General features: G+C 41.8%; 1 protein-coding gene across 1 annotated transcript in view; it reads right to left on the bottom strand.

Annotated features, from left to right (window-relative positions):
• Positions 1 to 18,733, bottom strand: part of LOC142208571 (hippocampus abundant transcript 1 protein-like) — a 63,293-nt gene that overhangs the window by 26,651 nt on the left and 17,909 nt on the right. The window contains exons 2-3 of the mRNA XM_075277177.1: positions 5,381 to 5,476; positions 4,060 to 4,122 (exon numbers count right to left, since the gene is read on the bottom strand). Of these exons, the coding sequence (XP_075133278.1) occupies positions 4,060 to 4,122; positions 5,381 to 5,476 (159 nt within the window). The remainder of the gene's footprint in view (positions 1 to 4,059; positions 4,123 to 5,380; positions 5,477 to 18,733) is intronic.

The raw sequence follows: 18,733 nt of genomic DNA, 5'->3' as shown, positions 1-18,733 counted from the left end.
TCTCCATTCAGGTCCGACCTTAGACTCCGCCTCCTCCGGCAGAGCCAGCGCTGATTGGCCGAAGGCTGGCCAATGCATTCCTATGCGAATGCAGAGACTTAGCAGTGCTGAGTCAGTTTTGCTCAACTACACATCTGATGCACACTCGGCACTGCTACATCAGATGTAGCAATCTGATGTAGCAGAGCCGAGGGTGCACTAGAACCCCTGTGCAAACTCAGTTCACGCTAATAGAATGCATTGGCCAGCGCTGATTGGCCAATGCATTCTATTAGCCCGATGAAGTAGAGCTGAATGTGTGCGTTAAGCACACACATTCAGCACTGCTTCATCATGCCAATACAATGCATTAGCCAGTGCTGATTGGCCAGAGTACGGAATTCGGCCAATCAGCGCTGGCTCTGCTGGAGGAGGCGGAGTCTAAGGTCGGACCTGAATGGAGACTGGTGTGGAGCGATCTTAGACTCCGCCTCCTCCAGCAGAGCCAGCGCTGATTGGCCGAATTCCGTACTCTGGCCAATCAGCGCTGGCCAATGCATTCTATTAGCCCGATGAAGTAGAGCTGAATGTGTGTGCTAAGCACACACATTCAGCACTGCTTCATCACGCCAATACAATGCATTAGCCAGTGCTGATTGGCCAGAGTACGGAATTCGGCCAATCAGCGCTGGCTCTGCTGGAGGAGGCGGAGTCTAAGGTCGGACCTGAATGGAGACTGGTGTGGAGCGATCTTAGACTCCGCCTCCTCCAGCAGAGCCAGCGCTGATTGGCCGAATTCCGTACTCTGGCCAATCAGCGCTGGCCAATGCATTCTATTAGCCCGATGAAGTAGAGCTGAATGTGTGTGCTTAGCACACACATTCAGCTCTACTTCATCGGGCTAATAGAATGCATTGGCCAATCAGCGCTGGCCAATGCATTCTATTAGCTTGATGAAGCAGAGTGTGCACAAGGGTTCAAGCGCACCCTCGGCTCTGATGTAGCAGAGCCGAGGGTGCACAAGGGTTCAAGTGCACCCTCGGCTCTCCTACATCAGAGCCGAGGGTGCGCTTGAACCCTTGTGCAGCCTCAGCTCTGCTACATCAGAGCCGAGGGTGCGCTTGAACCCTTGTGCACACTCTGCTTCATCAAGCTAATAGAATGCATTGGCCAGCACTGATTGGCCAGAGTACGGAATTCGGCCAATCAGCGCTGGCCAATGCATCCCTATGGGAAAAAGTTTATCTCACAAAAATCACAATTACACACCCGATAGAGCCCCAAAAAGTTATTTTTAATAACATTCCCCCCTAAATAAAGGTTATCCCTAGCTATCCCTGCCTGTACAGCTATCCCTGTCTCATAGTCACAAAGTTCACATTCTCATATGACCCGGATTTGAAATCCACTATTCGTCTAAAATGGAGGTCACCTGATTTCGGCAGCCAATGACTTTTTCCAATTTTTTTCAATGCGCCCAGTGTCGTAGTTCCTGTCCCACCTCCCCTGCGCTGTTATTGGTGCAAAAAAGGCGCCAGGGAAGGTGGGAGGGGAATCGAATTTTGGCGCACTTTACCACGTGGTGTTCGATTCGATTCGAACATGGCGAACACCCTGATATCCGATCGAACATGTGTTCGATAGAACACTGTTCGCTCATCTCTACTCCTAATGGCTAAATCCAATGGTGACTTCTCTCTTCTTATTCTTCTGGACCTCTCTGCAGCTTTTGACCATCATCTTCCCCTCCCTATGCTCCGCTCAGTTTGCCTCAAAGACACTGCACTCTCCTGGTTCTCCTCTTATCTCTCAGACCGCACTTTCAGTGTATCATTTGCGGGCTCTGTTTCCTCCCCTCTCTCCCTTGCTGTTGGGGTTCCTCAGGGCTCGGTCCTAGGCCCTCTGCTCTTTTCTCTCTACACAGCCCCCATTGGACAAACCATCGCCAGATTTGACTTCAGGTACCATCTTTATGCTGATGACACCCAATTATACACATCTTCCCGTGACATCACCCCTGCACTCATACAGAACACCAGTCTTTCTGCTATTTCTAATATCATGTCTTTGCTCTATCTGAAACTAAATCTCTCTAAGACTGAACTACTACTGTTTCCACCATCTAATAGATCGGTCCCTGATATATCCATTGCCGTCTCAGGCCTTACTGACGCAGACCTTTCCTTCACCCCTATACTGAATCACTCGCACGCTCATGTCACCTCCACCTCAAAAATATCTCCAGAATACGTCCTTTCCTTACCAGAGATACACTAAAGACACTTATTGTCTCTCTGATTCATTCTCGCCTTGACTATTGTAACTCCTTACTAATCGGTCTTCCCCTCACTAAACTCCCTCTACAATCTATTCTGAATGCAGCGGCCAGGCTCATCTATCAGTCTAGACGCTACAGCGATGCCTCTGGTCTGTGCCAGTCGCTACAATGGCTGCCTATTCATTATAGAATAAAATATAAAGTTATCACTCTCATCCACAAGGCTCTCCACAATGCCGCACGTCCCTACATTTCCACCCTCATCTGTCTACCGCCCAACCCGTGTTCTCCGTTCACTCAATGACCTAGCACTTAAATCCTCTATTATCAGAACCTCCCACGCTCGTATACAAGACTTCTCCTGAGTTGAACCACTTCTCTGGAATGCTCTATCCCGGACAATCAGATTAACTCCCAATTTCTACAGCTTCAAGCACAAACTAAAGGCAAATCTTTTCAGACAGGCCTATCACAATTCCTAATGTAAATCCTTCCGTACAGTCATTAGAATCCCCAAAATCTAACCCTCCTCTATTCCCGCTTCCACATTACCCCACATGATATGATGCCATTTCAGGCTAACTTTATATGTCCAAGCACCATCCACATGTTAAAGGACACGACTGGTGACGGCTCAAAGTTTTATGTTTGTGTAATGACAGTCATCTCTATTACAAAGTGTCTGACCTCTGCATAAGCAATACCACCCCTGCTACCTCTTGTGTCACCCCCTCTACCTCATAGATTGTAAGCTCTTGTGAGCAGGGCCCTCAGTCCCATTGTGTGAAATGACTTTCTTTGTAATGTATCTTTCTGTCTGTATTTGAACCCTACTAATTGTACAGTGCTGCAGAATATATTGGCGCTATATAAATACAATTTATTATTAATTATTATTATTATATTAAAGGCTTAAACCACAGCTTGCTCGACTGTTGAATGTCATCACCTACTGACTGAATTTTAACAAGTATGTGGTCTCGTGTACGGAGACCATATTCAATCATGCTAGTGTTGGCATTATGGTATTCTGTAGAATAAACTCAAAAACCATACATAACTGAAGGGGCACCACTGGTCCAGATGACCTGAGTACCCTAAGCTAGCACCAGCTTTGTGCCTGAACCCAAGGAAAAACAACTGCACAAGATGCAGAACCATTTTCCAGTTAATTGATCAGATACCATGATGTGGAAGCCTTATGACAGTTCTCTCAGCATTGTAAGAGTATAACCACTCACGATTTATGTGGTTATGCTGCAGATTTTCTACCATAATATTATACATGCAGAAAACACGCAAGAACAAAGTGGTTTTTAAATCTAAGGCGTGTACTTTTACGGCAGATTTCACCTTTGGCAAAACAGAGGATGAAATCTTCAGCAAACTGGCGCAGACTACACTATTAGTTCTCTCTTGTAAACTGCTCTGTGGATTTCACTGAGTATTTTCTGCAATATCAAATCTGCAGAGTATCAGTCACATTTTTACATACCCTAAAAGAATGTTCACAGTTTTATTTTTCATGCATATTTCAGGGCGTTTTCGGCGGAAAAAGCTCGTCATCTGTGTTTCCCGACTCCTGCCATGCAGATTGTGTTGATTCTTGCCACCGTTTTAGCAGACTCAAGAGGTGAGAAGTGGAAAGGGAAGTATGCAGCACAATGGTCAACGACACAAAAGATAGTGCTCCCTTAGACACTCTGACACCTCTGACTACTGAAGGACAAAGACTGATGATTCACTAGAGAAACATTCCACCATACTAAAGCCAGAAATTAGAAATTCAGAGATCCTCTTACCTTTACTCCTTGAATGAGACCATTCATAAGAAAGGTATGTTGGGGAAAGGTTTCATGTAGAACCTGCGCAAGACAGAAAAAGTTTACATAAGACTAGACAGATAGATATACATTAACAGTTTTAAAGGTCTTTAGGAGGTTACAGGGGTCTACATTGTATTCATTGCTTTAAACTTGATCTAAAAATATAGGAAACCATATGTTGCGGATCCTATAAGTAGCTAACTGCTGTTTACAGATACTGTATATGTCCCTGGTATCACTAATGCACCTAGTCAAGTTTTAAAACACTATAGTGAGACCTGGATTTAGAGGTTAGCTTGTCATAGGTGACACCTGATGTGCTTTTTTTGTTTGCTCTGAAGCATTCCCTAGAAAAAGCACGCTCGCAAAAATGTGATCATGTGATTAAGTTCTGGTTACTGTAGATAACTGAAGAATAAAAGTGCCAGTAACAAAGATTAATGGAAATGCCAAATACATTTACATCAACATACAACTTTCCAACAACTCTTGGATTTCCTGGCAGCATGCGAGTCAATTTTGTAATATACCTTATTAGCAAATTTTGGCATCTTTTGGATAAATCCTACATTTGTGTCTCTATTGAGAGCTGTACGCTGCTTCTCACTGTGTACAGTGTATGTGTAATAGAGAAAATCAGGGTGGCGAGAGTCACTTCAAGTTATAATTATATCTCAGGCATCATAAAATGTAGAAATGAGATTCCGGTCCTGTAAAAAAGAGGGGATTGTAGGTCTACCTGCTTCACTTCTAGATTTATCACCTGTTAAAAACAGTCAAGATTAGGAGCAGCTGCATATAAATATCCCAATCCCGCCTGTTATCTAGAGATGATAACTCTGAAAAAACACAGACAGAACTGCAACCTCCTCACACTAGTGATATTGCTGTGCCTGGCACAATGGGAAACTATACTAAAAGAGGTGTGCGTTTGTGAGAAGCTAGCACCTTTTCTTTGAAGTGGGTGGCGCAAGACCTTTGCCAACCTCATCTTCCTTGATCGGTTCAAAGCAATGAAGCAATAACTAAGCACAAAAATATGACATCAGAAATAACAATACGTTCATTGTGGTTGCTGCTAAGATGAAAAACCATGTGCTCAATGTGCTGCACGTGTCGAGTTAAGTAGGGATTCCGGTACAGACAAAAGGATATTTTTTAAGCTATTTAACAGCAACAACAACAAAAAAAATACCCCTTTAAATGAGACACATGAAAAGTAAATAGCAATGTATAGTTATTAACAAAGCAGATGTAATTGAGTAAGGGAACAAACAATGTTGGAGTTAATACTCACTACTAGCATTGGTGTAGTTAATAGGCCCCAAGCAAAAAACTCTAGAAAGATGACCACAACCGCATGATATACACTCGGCCTTCCCATTCCTTGTTGCTGTATTTGGGGGGAAAAAGAAAAAGAAAGACATCTGCATTAATGAAGGCTGTAATAAAATACACATGCACAATAGATCTGACATAAAGATGTTATTATAGTATCAACGTACAAATATTGTAATCTATAGATGTTGATGCGATCATGGTTTTAGTTAGGGGTGGGCAATATAAATAACTTGATTTATTAACCATTTCAAACAAAGTGTGAATAATATATACTAGCACCTAGCTATTGGCTGTACCAGACGTAGGCAACCTTTTATGTATCAAGAAAGGGGTACTTTGTGTGCCAATAATTAATGTAATCAAACCCTACATAGGTTATTATAACATGATTTACATCTATAATACAGAGAGTAGATCACCTCAGTATTACAGTTGTGTGAAACGAAAAAAAAAAAATATAAAATGTTAAAATAGTGCAGCAGAATTGCAGGACTCATAGATACAGTACAATGCTGCATATGGGTCCCTTATACACAGTATAATACTCCATATGGGCCCCCTATACATAGTATGCTCTATATGGACCCCCTATGCACAGTATATTGCTCCATGCTGTCCCCCTGTACACAGAATAATATTTCATATTGGCCCCCTATACACAAAGTAATGTCCCAGAATAAGTTCCCCACACAGTATGTTGCCCCATTTGTGCCCTTTTTCAATGTCACCAGTTTTGTTTTTAACATATTTTCCCTATAAGTTTTCAAGAAAAACAAGGACTAGGTCAGTTGTTGATGTTACAATCCATTTAAACTCAGGAAAGGTATAATGTATTAAGAATACACACAGCATGTATTACTCTCAGGTATCACGGTCACGGTACATATGGCATTCAGCATACACAATAAGATAGCCAAACTTTTTCTTCTTTATTTGACATGTGAGCTGGTGCCAAGTATTAGTACCTGTGACGTTGTTTGTTGCTAAGCAGCAATTGTGACCTACAAAAGTGGCCGTCTATGTTAGCTATGTCAACACAAGTGATCTGAACATATACTGTACACACGTCACCCAGGTCCTCGCAGCGAAACACATCGGGGCTCTGACCTTACACATCACATCAATAGGAAACCATTTAGTAAGACAATAAGATATTCTATACCTGCCTGCGGTGTACTGCTAGATATCCTCCTTATTGCTAAAACATTATAAAGGCAAATGATCGGAAAAAGTGGATTAACAAACAAGAATCAAATTAACCCTGCACACACCACGTGCACTCATTGTTACTGTGACATGGCGTTCTTGAAGGTCACCCACAGGCATACCTATGGGGCTTTCTAGATGAAATATAACAGCACACAGTTTATATGTGGGAATAGGCACTTCTGAGACCCTGGCTGCAGATTTTCTGCAGTGTGAATTTTTAATTACAAGAGATTATTAAAAATATAAAAACCTTTATCCCAGAAAAGAAAAGCATATTATACAGCAATGTGCAGCCACTGCGGCCCAACACACACATCACGAGATTTACACCGGCTTCTGGTACCATTACAGAGGAGAGCTAAGTAGATTACAGCAGTAAATCAGGTTTCCAAGACTAGCAGACCTCAGTGTATAACAAGTTAGGGGGCGTTCACACTACCGTCGGTGTCCAACAGGTAGTGTTCGCTCCTAGTGTCCGCTCAAAATCTCACACGGACATTAGGAGCGGACACTAGCTGTGTCCGTGACACCTGTCATTTATTTAAATGGGCATCAAGTGCGTTCTTTTGCACTCCGTGCCCTTCCTTCCCTGTCTGCAAGTGAAGATGTCCGACTTCTCAAGCGGACAGAAGAACCCTGCATGTCGGGTTTTTCTGTCCGCTTGAGAAGTCGGACATCTTCAGTTGCGGACAGGGAAGGAAGGGCACGGAGTGCAAAACAACGCACCCGATGCCCATTTAAATAAATGACAGGTGTCACGGACACAGCTAGTGTCCGCTCCTAAAGTCCGTGACAGATTTTGAGCGGACACTAGGAGCGGACACTACCTGTCGGACACCGACGGTAGTGTGAACGCTCCCTTATACTGGGGGACAGGTCTCAGACACGACTGCTTTCTCCCACACAAATATGTAAAAAAAAAAAAACATGAAATGTGGCAATAAATGGAGATAAATGTAACAATCTAGAATTCAATGGATATACTGTAGTAAAAACTGCCATTCTACCTATTTACTATAGTACGGCATTTAGCCCTGTCACTGTCATAACATATACAGTATATATATATATATATATATATATATATATATATACACATACATACACACACCGGCCACTTTATTAGGTACACCTGTCCAACTGCTCGTTAACACTTAATTTCTAATCAGCCAATCACATGGCGGCAACTCAGTGCATTTAGGCATGTTGACATGGTCAAGACAATCTCCTGCATTTTAAACCGAGCATCAGTATGGGGAAGAACGGTGATTTGAGTGCCTTTGAACGTGGCATGGTTGTTGGTGCCAGAAGGGCTGGTCTGAGTATTTCAGAAACTGCTGATCTACTGGGATTTTCACGCACAACCATCTCTAGGGTTTACAGAGAATGGTCCGAAAAAGAAAAAACATCCAGTGAGCGGCAGTTCTGTGGGCGGAAATGCGTTGTTGATGCCAGAGGTCAGAGGAGAATGGCCAGACTGGTTCGAGCTGATAGAAAGGCAACAGTGACTCAAATAGCCACCCGTTACAACCAAGGTAGCCAGAAGAGCATCTCTGAACGCACAGTACATCCAACTTTGAGGCAGATGGGCTACAGCAGCAGAAGACCACACCGGGTGCCACTCCTTTCAGCTAAGAACAGGAAACTGAGGCTACAATTTGCACAAGCTCATCGAAATTGGACAATTGAAGATTGGAAAAACGTTGCCTGGTCTGATGAGTCTCGATTTCTGCTGCGACATTCGGATGGTAGGGTCAGAATTTGGCGTCAACAACATGAAAGCATGGATCCATCCTGCCTTGTATCAACGGTTCAGGCTGGTGGTGGTGGTGTCATGGTGTGGAGAATATTTTCTTGGCACTCTTTGGGCCCCTTGGTACCAAGTGAGCATCGTTGCAACGCCAAAGCCTACCTGAGTATTGTTGCTGACCATGTCCATCCCTTTATGACCACAATGTACCCAACATCTGATGGCTACTTTCAGCAGGATAATGCGCCATGTCATAAAGCTGGAATCATCTCAGACTGGTTTCTTGAACATGACAATGAGTTCACTGTACTCCAATGGCCTCCACAGTCACCAGATCTCAATCCAATAGAGCATCTTTGGGATGTGGTGGAACGGGAGATTCGCATCATGGATGTGCAGCCGACAAATCTGCGGCAACTGTGTGATGCCATCATGTCAATATGGACCAAAATCTCTGAGGAATGCTTCCAGCACCTTGTTGAATCTATGCCACGAAGAATTGAGGCAGTTCTGAAGGCAATAGGGGGTCCAACCCGTTACTAGCATGGTGTACCTAATAAAGTGGCCGGTGAGTGTATATATATGTTTGTATGTATGTGATTTTCTGTTTTATCTACATTTGTAATAAAGCAGTTTATGAAGCCAGGATGGTTAGTGGTCATTACTGTTGCCTGGAAGCAATGGGTTTCTTGGTTTTTTGAGTGTTGCCTCCCAACATACTGATGTGCTTCCAAAAATCAACTGCAAATACATCCACAGCAGTGCTAAATGCTCACTGTTCCTTTGTGCAGCCTTTGCTTGGCTTTATTTTACTTGCTGCTTCATCTATCACTCTTATTTACATGTAGTGAATCTGTGGACAAACTACATTTCTCCTGAGGGATGAGGAGCTTGAACGAAACATCACAGCAGGATGTGACCTCAGATGTGGGAGAAATTTATTACCTGTGATATCATTAAAGAAGAGAGAGGAAAAAAGAAGGGTACACAAAGAGTTAGAGAAGACAGATGAGTCAAGGGAGATGTAGTTTGTCCACGGCTTTGCTGCAGATAAATAACAGTGATACAAGAAGCAACAAGCAAAGACTCAAGAGAACCCCTGCATAACAACTTAAAAGGTTATGTATCACCTATAAGGAGTTTAACCCCTTCCCGCCGACGGCATTTTTTGATTTTCATTTTTGACTCCCCCCCCCACCACCACCCTCTTCCACACCCCATAACTTTTTTAGTTCGCTCTCCGAGCCATATGAGGTCTTAATGTTTGCGGAGCAAATTTTTCTTCATAATGCTACCACTAATTATTCTATATGTAGGGGACATTAAATTGTCCTCGTAAGAGTATGTTGCAGAGCTCCAAATTAAATAATTAATTAACAGGCCTAGATGGGCTACCACCCATTGGGCCTGGAGAAGCCACACAGACACGCAGGTGATTGTGTATCAAGTGAGTTCTGATTTATTATAAGAAAAAGGTATTTTAAATACATTACAGACAAAGAGCTGGCTTGGCTATTCTAATCAGGTACAACACGATTGGTTATAGAGATATAAGACAAGCCTGGCACATGACTATTGGCTGAGGTCTGCATATCATTATTACACTCCGACCTGGGATGACCTTTCTCATGACATGAAAAAGTATCTAAGATATTTATGTGTAAGCCAACATCATACACTAGTTCTAGATGTATATCACAGAAAGAGAGATAATGATCACGTACTGGTCCGCTCCGGCCTTGGGGCTAACGACCAAACAGGTTATTTGAACCGGTTTCTACACCCACTCTCAAAGATGACCACAAATAGATAAGGAGTTATAACCCAACCATTAACATTCCACACACCTTATCCCCTAAAGGGGTCTCTTAGACTCTAAACAGACATCCTTATGAAGCTTATATAAGAAAAAGCTTACAAAATGGCTGACAGAATACAAGATGGAAGATGTGATCCTAACAATTCCCCCATTTTGAGATAATTGGATACAGGAATTCATATTTAGGTACTTCAGTGACTTAACGTCTACTGCTGGACCTTTCCAGATTCCCCTCATATGTTCCTGTATTCCAAATTAATCTCAATCATAGTTCTGGCCTGTTATTTTCAGTCTGCTTTGTATTTTTCAAACACTATGTATCATTACTTCCTGTTGTGTTATGAAAACAGCTATATATAACATGACTGAGGCTAATATGGGGCTATGAGTACATATCCTACAGTCTGACACATTCAAATCTTCATTCAAGATCATATGATGTTTAAAGAAAAAAAACTTATTGTCCCACTCATTGTCAAATGTTCTATGCAGGCTTATCGCCAGAATAATCTATAACAGTAACATCAGGAGAATCTTCATCGCTGTTTGTGTAGAGACTTCATTGTAATGTGAAGCATGGATACAATTAGGCTTTCCGTCAAGTTTCATAGAAGTATTAGTAGTTAGCAGCACTTGGAGGGAATCATCAAATCTTGGTTCAAGAGGATTTCTCACGTGTCATCAATCTCTTGGTTCAAATGAATAGGTCCCATCCACTTAACTTAAAATCTGAGAGGGAGGAGAAAACTCAAACCTATACATTAGTCAGATGTTTTTGCCAAGACATCACATAGTCAGTCAGTACACCATAATACAACTCTAACCTAGGGTCTGACCCAAAGAAAGTTTGCTATGGGCTAAAACCAATTCTTCTGTCAGGAGGGTACCTTCCAGAAAATACAAATACAAGTGACACACTACATCTTTCAATAGCCGTCTACCTGCAGCCCACTTGTGATGGCTTTTTTTTTTTTTTTTTTACCAGATATGCCCCAGGCCATCCTGAAGAGATATCACTATACACACAAGCACGTACTTATACCGTATCACCTTTAGTAGTTACTAAAGTTATAGTTATAGCATATAGTTATCCTGCAATCCCTGGAGCAGGTACAAGGGCTCTGGGCATGGCTCAAAGACACTTTTCATTTACGACATGCCATGCAGGCTCACATATATCTGTCAGTAGGGATACTAAATCCTGCAGCCGCCCATCCTCCACTCACCGGGTCACACATGGCTACTTCTACTCAAAGAAACTTTTCACTTTTCCTGAACTCTGCTCAATCCGAAATACATACATTATTTTATTCATTATCTCACCTGTGAAATGTGTCCCTCTATCAGACTCTATCATCTCAGGTATCCCCAATCTACACACAAGCTCAGATATCAATTTCTTGGCAGTTACCTGCGTCGTTACTCGGCTGATCCAACCTGAGAACAAATACACAGACCAACACATTTGTACGTTCAGATTCAGGCAATTGTATGTAATGGATACAGGGGTTTTGGTGTGCATGCGGTGTGTCTTAACTACCTGCCCTGGATTGTGTAGAGCACCTATGTGACATGCTTTTACGTGATTCCCTGCAGCCCTTCCAAACCCTGAGGCAAACTATAGTTTACCCACTAATGACTCCATGGCATTTCAAGAGGCATGCACCTTACCGTGGGCCAAACCAGCCATTTGGGGGTACACTGATTTATCCCCCATTTTCACATTCCTTCACATTCTCTGGCACCAGCCTTTGTCCATTTCTCAATTTCCTCACCAGTCACCTTAGAGTACAGCCCCTTGGGGTCTGCTAGGTCAATGTCTCACCTGGTTGAGACCCTTCCATGGCAGTAGTGCCGCTGCTTACTCAGCCTTTCTATTTCCAATACTCTCAGGGTCTCTTCCCTTTGTGTGAGCTCTGACTTTTACAATTGCCAACTGCTTAGGGAGCAATATGGCCATATCTCAACTGACTTACTAAGTTTCCATTCTTAATTGGTTTGCCCTGTGCCATCAGGAAGTTCCTGGACCTCCATATTGGACCATAACCATGTGCAATGCCAAACGCATACCTGGAATCAGTGTAAATGTTTTCTGTGCTATCAGGCTTCTATAAGGCTAGCCTCTTATACTGACATATGTGGTGGAAGGGCTTCTTATACTATGGTGTCATGTATAATGACTACAGCATACCCTGTATTCAAATTTGCCTTTTTCTGTTAGGTACCTGGAACCGTCCACAAACATCTCATAGTCAGGATTCTCCAATGGGGCATCAGTGACATGACTGAAGCCGCCTCTTCTGAGACGGAGTTTAAAAATATCTCATCTACTAAATATCTCATTATCTACTCCCCCCTTTTGAATCATGAACTCCTACTGGTAAAAGAGTTGCAGGATTCAAAAGTCAAATAACGCTGAAATGAGATGTTTGAGGAGGATGTAGAGCAAATTCCATGTTGCTCTATGTTGCCAAAGAAATATGACATCTGTCTATCTGTGTGAGGATTGCATAGATGTCATGTGGTTTGTATACCACCAGGGGGTGGTCTAGGACAATGTCTGAGCTTGTCTCAAGCAGGGCCTGTACGGAGAGTACAACCCTTGCACAAGAGGGCGTTCCCCTTGCAACAGTATACAAATGTGTACTATAATATGTCTCAGGACTGCAGTAGCCTGTCCCTCCACCTCAGTGACATAGATTTGAAAAGGGTTTCTGATCTGTCAGGCAAGCCCTTGTCAAACAGGTTTTTACAAGCCCATTCACAGTTTATCTGATCCATGGCCAAAAGGTATGTAACTGAGCATGGGGGGGTTGGCACCTGCAGCTCTCTCACCACTATGGTCTGTTCATTTGAAAGATGTTTGGTACTTTTGCTCAGACAATGACCTAAAAAACACCTCCTTTTTGTTTACAAAATTGCAGCTTGTCTTTACTGGCCTTACAACCGTTCTGGTAGAGGAAACACAGCAGGTTCATGTCTGTCTATCTGTGGCACAAAGAATAAAAATTAAAATTATCAACATATCACAATAATATTCACTTAATTTCCCATAAAACATTTGTCTAATCTGTTTCATACACTGGTGGTTTTTGCTATCACTTCTTTTGTCTAATTAGATTTCCAGTGTCTCACTTTTAAGCTATACAAGGCAATACAATATTCTATTTGCCCTCAGCAGATATACAATAGAACTTTTGAGACCTAATTAAGACACTAATTAAGACACTGTAGCCTAAGGGTACAGCCATTGTAAGTGGCTGGCTGGCTAAAACGTGCCAAACCTGTATTCAGACTTATTTATACAGTCCTAAGTAAATTCAATTCTCTACAACTTCTAATTATTCCAGAATTACAACGAATTCATTAAATTCTCAAAATATATCAGCAGAGAAGGCAAAAACTTTAAGGGATCACTCTATCTCCCCCTCCCCCGTCATAACAAGAATTTATACACAACAAACACATTACAGAGCAGATATTCGAGTGACTTCTGATCTACTTAGTCAGATGTCTATCACCTTGTAGCAAACAATGCCGCAGAAATACCACTTTTTGTTTTGCAAAACTACGATTTATCTTTACCTGCGTGTACATATTAAGATAGCTCACATGCATTGCCTACCCCTTTATGGTGCCTAATCCCATATCAGAAGGATCAATCTGAATAGAAATGACCAATAACATTGTACAAGTATTAGATACAACTTTTTCACAAAATAATTCCCGATTGTCAACATTCATGGGTTTATAGTATAAACTCATAACCAATAAACACTGAGTACCTAGTACATGTACATGGTATATCAAGTACATCTCATATTCACCAGAAGACATATATACTGTATATATATATATATATATATATATATATATATATATATATTTTCAACGATGGAAAGGAACTCATATCTACTTGTCACCACCCTCTGTGGGACTATCAGCATTCAATTTCTTCATCTGCTCCCTGTGGAGACTAAAAATGTAACAATATAAACATGAACAAACAGAGCATGTACATGTAACACATATGGGCCCATTCATATACATACATGCAAACTTCACACTGGAGCTCCAGACAACACACATCCATTGAATCATAAAGAACTTGTCAATTTTCATATATTTTGTACAGTGATATCATCTTATTGTCCTTTTCCTACAAATAATCACAGGGTTAGTTATAATTCCTGCACCGCTGAATATTGAGGAAAAATAAACAAACAAATCATTAGATGGCTTCATCTTCTCGTCACTGGAAAATAAACATAATAATGATTATCTAAAATTTATGCCATTAATCCAAATCTAAAGACATTTAATATGATTTAAACAGCCAATACTGATACCAACATTACATATTAATATCTTTTTCTTTTCTTTCGACATACCATCTATATGACCACCTTACCCTATACAGTTACAAATTATTAAACCATATATTCATAATTCTCCATACATTATACCAATGGTGTTACAATGTTACAATCTCACTTATAGCTGACAACTTAGCCACCTGCTGTCTCCCCTTTCCCCTTCTTGCTGACTCCTACCAAACCTGTATAACATGATACCTCTGCTGTGGATATACAGAGGACAATAGGAGGTGGGGGAGGGGCCTGACACTCATTGTGAATTTATCTGGTACCTGGGAAAGCTGGGTGGATTCCTCCTTAGTTAGTACAGAAACAGGAAATGACTCAGACAATGAGGCAGCCAGCATAGAAAATTCATCAATGGTAGTAGCTGATATTTCCACTTGTACCTCCCCACTAAGATCAAATTTTATATTTGCACCAAACACCGTTAACACCTCAGTACCATTAAGAGATGTTGGCACATCGTCACTAACAAGCAATTTGGTGACAACATTTTGCCCTCTAAATTTCACATTGAGTGGCACTGTTTATTTTAAAATGATTCTTTTTCCTCCTAATCCAACACAAGATTGAGATTTATCAGTCCTCGGCTCATAAGGTATGTGGTATCCTTTAACTACAGAAATGGCAGCCCCTGTATCCACTAAGAAGGGGAATTCTTCCCCCAATACCTCCCCTTTTATGTATTATTGCCACACCTTCTTCTGATGTTTTTGCAGGGAGGACTGGTACAGGGTTGCCAACTCCTCATTGAGGGGTGTTGGCACATTGGTCAGTGCCCTGAGCTGGGGGGTTTCCAGCTTTTAGAGACCTACAGTCCTTCCTAAAATGGCCTGGCTTCCTACAGTGATAACACTTGTAATTGTGTTTTTGTTTGCCTCCTTGTCTGTTGCGAGTTCTCTGGCCAGAATTTTTATTATTGAAGGCAAGCAATACCTTTTTCTCCTTCTCAGACCTGTGATCTAACTCAAGGTCCTTGGCAGCTTGTAATAAGGCAGGGGCTTCACTATGCCGCCATTTTGATTTACAGGCTCTTTCCTGACCTGGAGCAGATGGTGCAGAGTTTTGCCTATAGGGAGATGGGTTTTTCTCAGGGGGGGCATAATACATGACTCCCTCATGTTCCTTATTTCTATACCCCTCCCTTTCTATTTCCCTGCTTACCTGCGTCCAATTATCCAATATCTCACCTAGCTTGTGATCCTGAACCCAGCCTCTGTATTGAGAGGCAAATCTTTCCCAATGGCTGCTGTTTAACACTCCATTTGCACTACATTTTGCTTTCTTCAACAGTTTATTGCATCCTCTTCCAACTGCTCTCTTCCCTGCTCTTTCTCTAACTATCTCTTGGGCCGATTTCCATACTGGCTGACTTTGCACTCCTCCCATTCTGTTCTGCGTGCTTTCCTACTACACACTGTCTCTTCCTGCCCCAAATTCCTATAAGACTTCCTCAGTATAACATATACTGTATCTTATTCAATGGAGACTTTCAAGATCAGTTTAGAGGATTTCCTCCTTCCCTTCTGTCCTTTTTTTCAAGATACTACTGTATCTAAATCAAAAGCGACTAATCAAGGTCAGATGGAGGGTTTTTAGGGATCACTATGTCCCTTTGTCACGTGACTACTTACTTTTCACGGAACACAAATGACTACAACGAATGCACAACCACAACAGATTTTAGCCCAAGTTTCTATCTAGCAACACCCATACAACATACTGCTCTTAGGTTCTTTGCAAAAAGCTTGAGATATCTATATAAGGAACATATGTGTTTACCTCACTCTCGGACAGGAAAACAAAAAGTCCTTAGAAACACAGATCAAATTGGTAAGATAAAAGTTCTTACCTGCAGCGCTGACTTTGGATCTGTGGTTCCAGGAACTTCTGTAATCACTGGTCGTCCGGGGGATCAGTAAACCGTCTCCTTATTTCTCAAGCCCCACGTTGGGCGCCAATTTGTAGGGGACATTAAATTGTCCTCGTAAGAGTATGTTGCAGAGCTCCAAATTAAATAATTAATTAACAGGCCTAGATGGGCTACCACCCATTGGGCCTGGAGAAGCCACACAGACACGCAGGTGATTGTGTATCAAGTGAGTTCTGATTTATTATAAGAAAAAGGTATTTTAAATACATTACAGACAAAGAGCTGGCTTGGCTATTCTAATCAGGTACAACACGATTGGTTATAGAGATATAAGACAAGCCTGGCACATGACTATTGGCTGAGGTCTGCATATCATTATTACACTCCGACCTGGGATGACCTTTCTCATGACATGAAAAAGTATCTAAGATATTTATGTGTAAGCCAACATCATACACTAGTTCTAGATGTATATCACAGAAAGAGAGATAATGATCACGTACTGGTCCGCTCCGGCCTTGGGGCTAACGACCAAACAGGTTATTTGAACCGGTTTCTACACCCACTCTCAAAGATGACCACAAATAGATAAGGAGTTATAACCCAACCATTAACATTCCACACACCTTATCCCCTAAAGGGGTCTCTTAGACTCTAAACAGACATCCTTATGAAGCTTATATAAGAAAAAGCTTACAAAATGGCTGACAGAATACAAGATGGAAGATGTGATCCTAACATATACAATGTACTGGGGAGCTGGAAAAACATTCTGAATTGTGGGAGGGGGGGGATTTGAAGAAAAAGTGCATATGTGCAATTTTCTTACAGGATTCGTTTTTACGACGTTCACTGTGCAGCCAAAATGACATATCACCTGTATTCTATGTTTTGGTACAATTCAGGGGATACCAAATGTATGTGGTTTTATTTACATTTTAACCCCTTAACAAAAATCCAAAAGTGTGCCAAAATTTTTTTTTCTAAAAGTCACCATATTCTGACACCCGTAACTTTTTTTTTATACTTCCATGTATAGGGCGCCTTTTTTTGTGGGGACGGACGTACTTTTTAGTTCTACCGTTTAGGTTTATTGCTTTTGCTTTGATCATTTTTTTGCAAATTTTTATCAGAGGCAAAAAACAGTGAAAAAATGGCAGTTTGGCAATTTTAACCTTTTTTTTTTTTTTTTTTTTTAATTCAGCGCACTGTCTGCTTTCCAGCAGTATATGGAACTGCCTTGCCCAATTTGATGAAAGGTCCTCTTTAAGCCTGCAAAAGAAAGTCACTGCAGACAGGACGGGGAGCCTTCACAAGGCTCCCGGCTGTCATGCCAACATGACGTCGGCCCTGGAGCTTGCTCCAGATGCCGGTGATCACCAACAAAATGTCGGTGCCCATGCGCTGCCAGGAAAATGGCACCTCGGTCAGGTTTAACCGAGACGCCAGAATGGTTAATGCCCACGATGTGTGATACAGCAGACACCAGGCGGCTACGGCGGCCGCCCTTTCCCATAGTTAAACACCCGGCATCCGCTGTTTTTCAAAGACTACCTCAATAATAAATCGGGGGGTTGACATGGGACAGAATTCAGCTGTTTGAAGGGGCTGGGGCACTTGCGCAAAGACAGTGATCCCTTCACATCACACACGGTTAGTTTCACATCGGTTGTGCAACGTAATTACAGCATCTCATGTAAATAAGACAAGGCTAAAAGTGTTGGGGGTCACAGCATATGCACGAGCACTGCAGCCCTGATCAGCAGAGTCCCAGCTGCTGGACACTCCTAATCTCTTAGTGATGACCTATCCTGAGGTTAGGTCATCACTAAAAGAACTAGACAATCTCTGTAAACCAGATAAATGATAGTGATTTTTTTTCATTTGCTTTTACTTCCTGTTGTAGACATTACAGCTTTATTTTTTTTTTACAAGTTTATGGGGGCTGCCATTTTGCCTGAGATATTAACAGCATCCACATTTACCAGAGACACAATAGTATGAAAAGTCTAACTGGGGTCTCTGGGAAACATTTCTAGATGTTCTGTAATCTCTCTAAAGGTTACAGTCAAACAGAGTAGATAAGCTGTGTTCATCTTCTATTGTGAATGGTGGTCTCTATGTTATCTATATAAAGCGACCTGTCACTTTAACACTATCTGTGCTGATAATGAGGCGACTGCTACAAAAAATCTAAACAGGAAGTTTTTATCCCACTCTAAAAAAGCTACTACCTGTGGAACTTTACTGGGGTCTGCTGGGTATCTATCTGAAACGGG

This window comes from Leptodactylus fuscus, chromosome 1, assembly GCF_031893055.1.
Source record: "Leptodactylus fuscus isolate aLepFus1 chromosome 1, aLepFus1.hap2, whole genome shotgun sequence".
In the NCBI taxonomy this organism is placed as follows: Eukaryota; Metazoa; Chordata; class Amphibia; order Anura; family Leptodactylidae; genus Leptodactylus; species Leptodactylus fuscus.
This window is presented reverse-complemented; position numbering and strand designations above follow the sequence as displayed.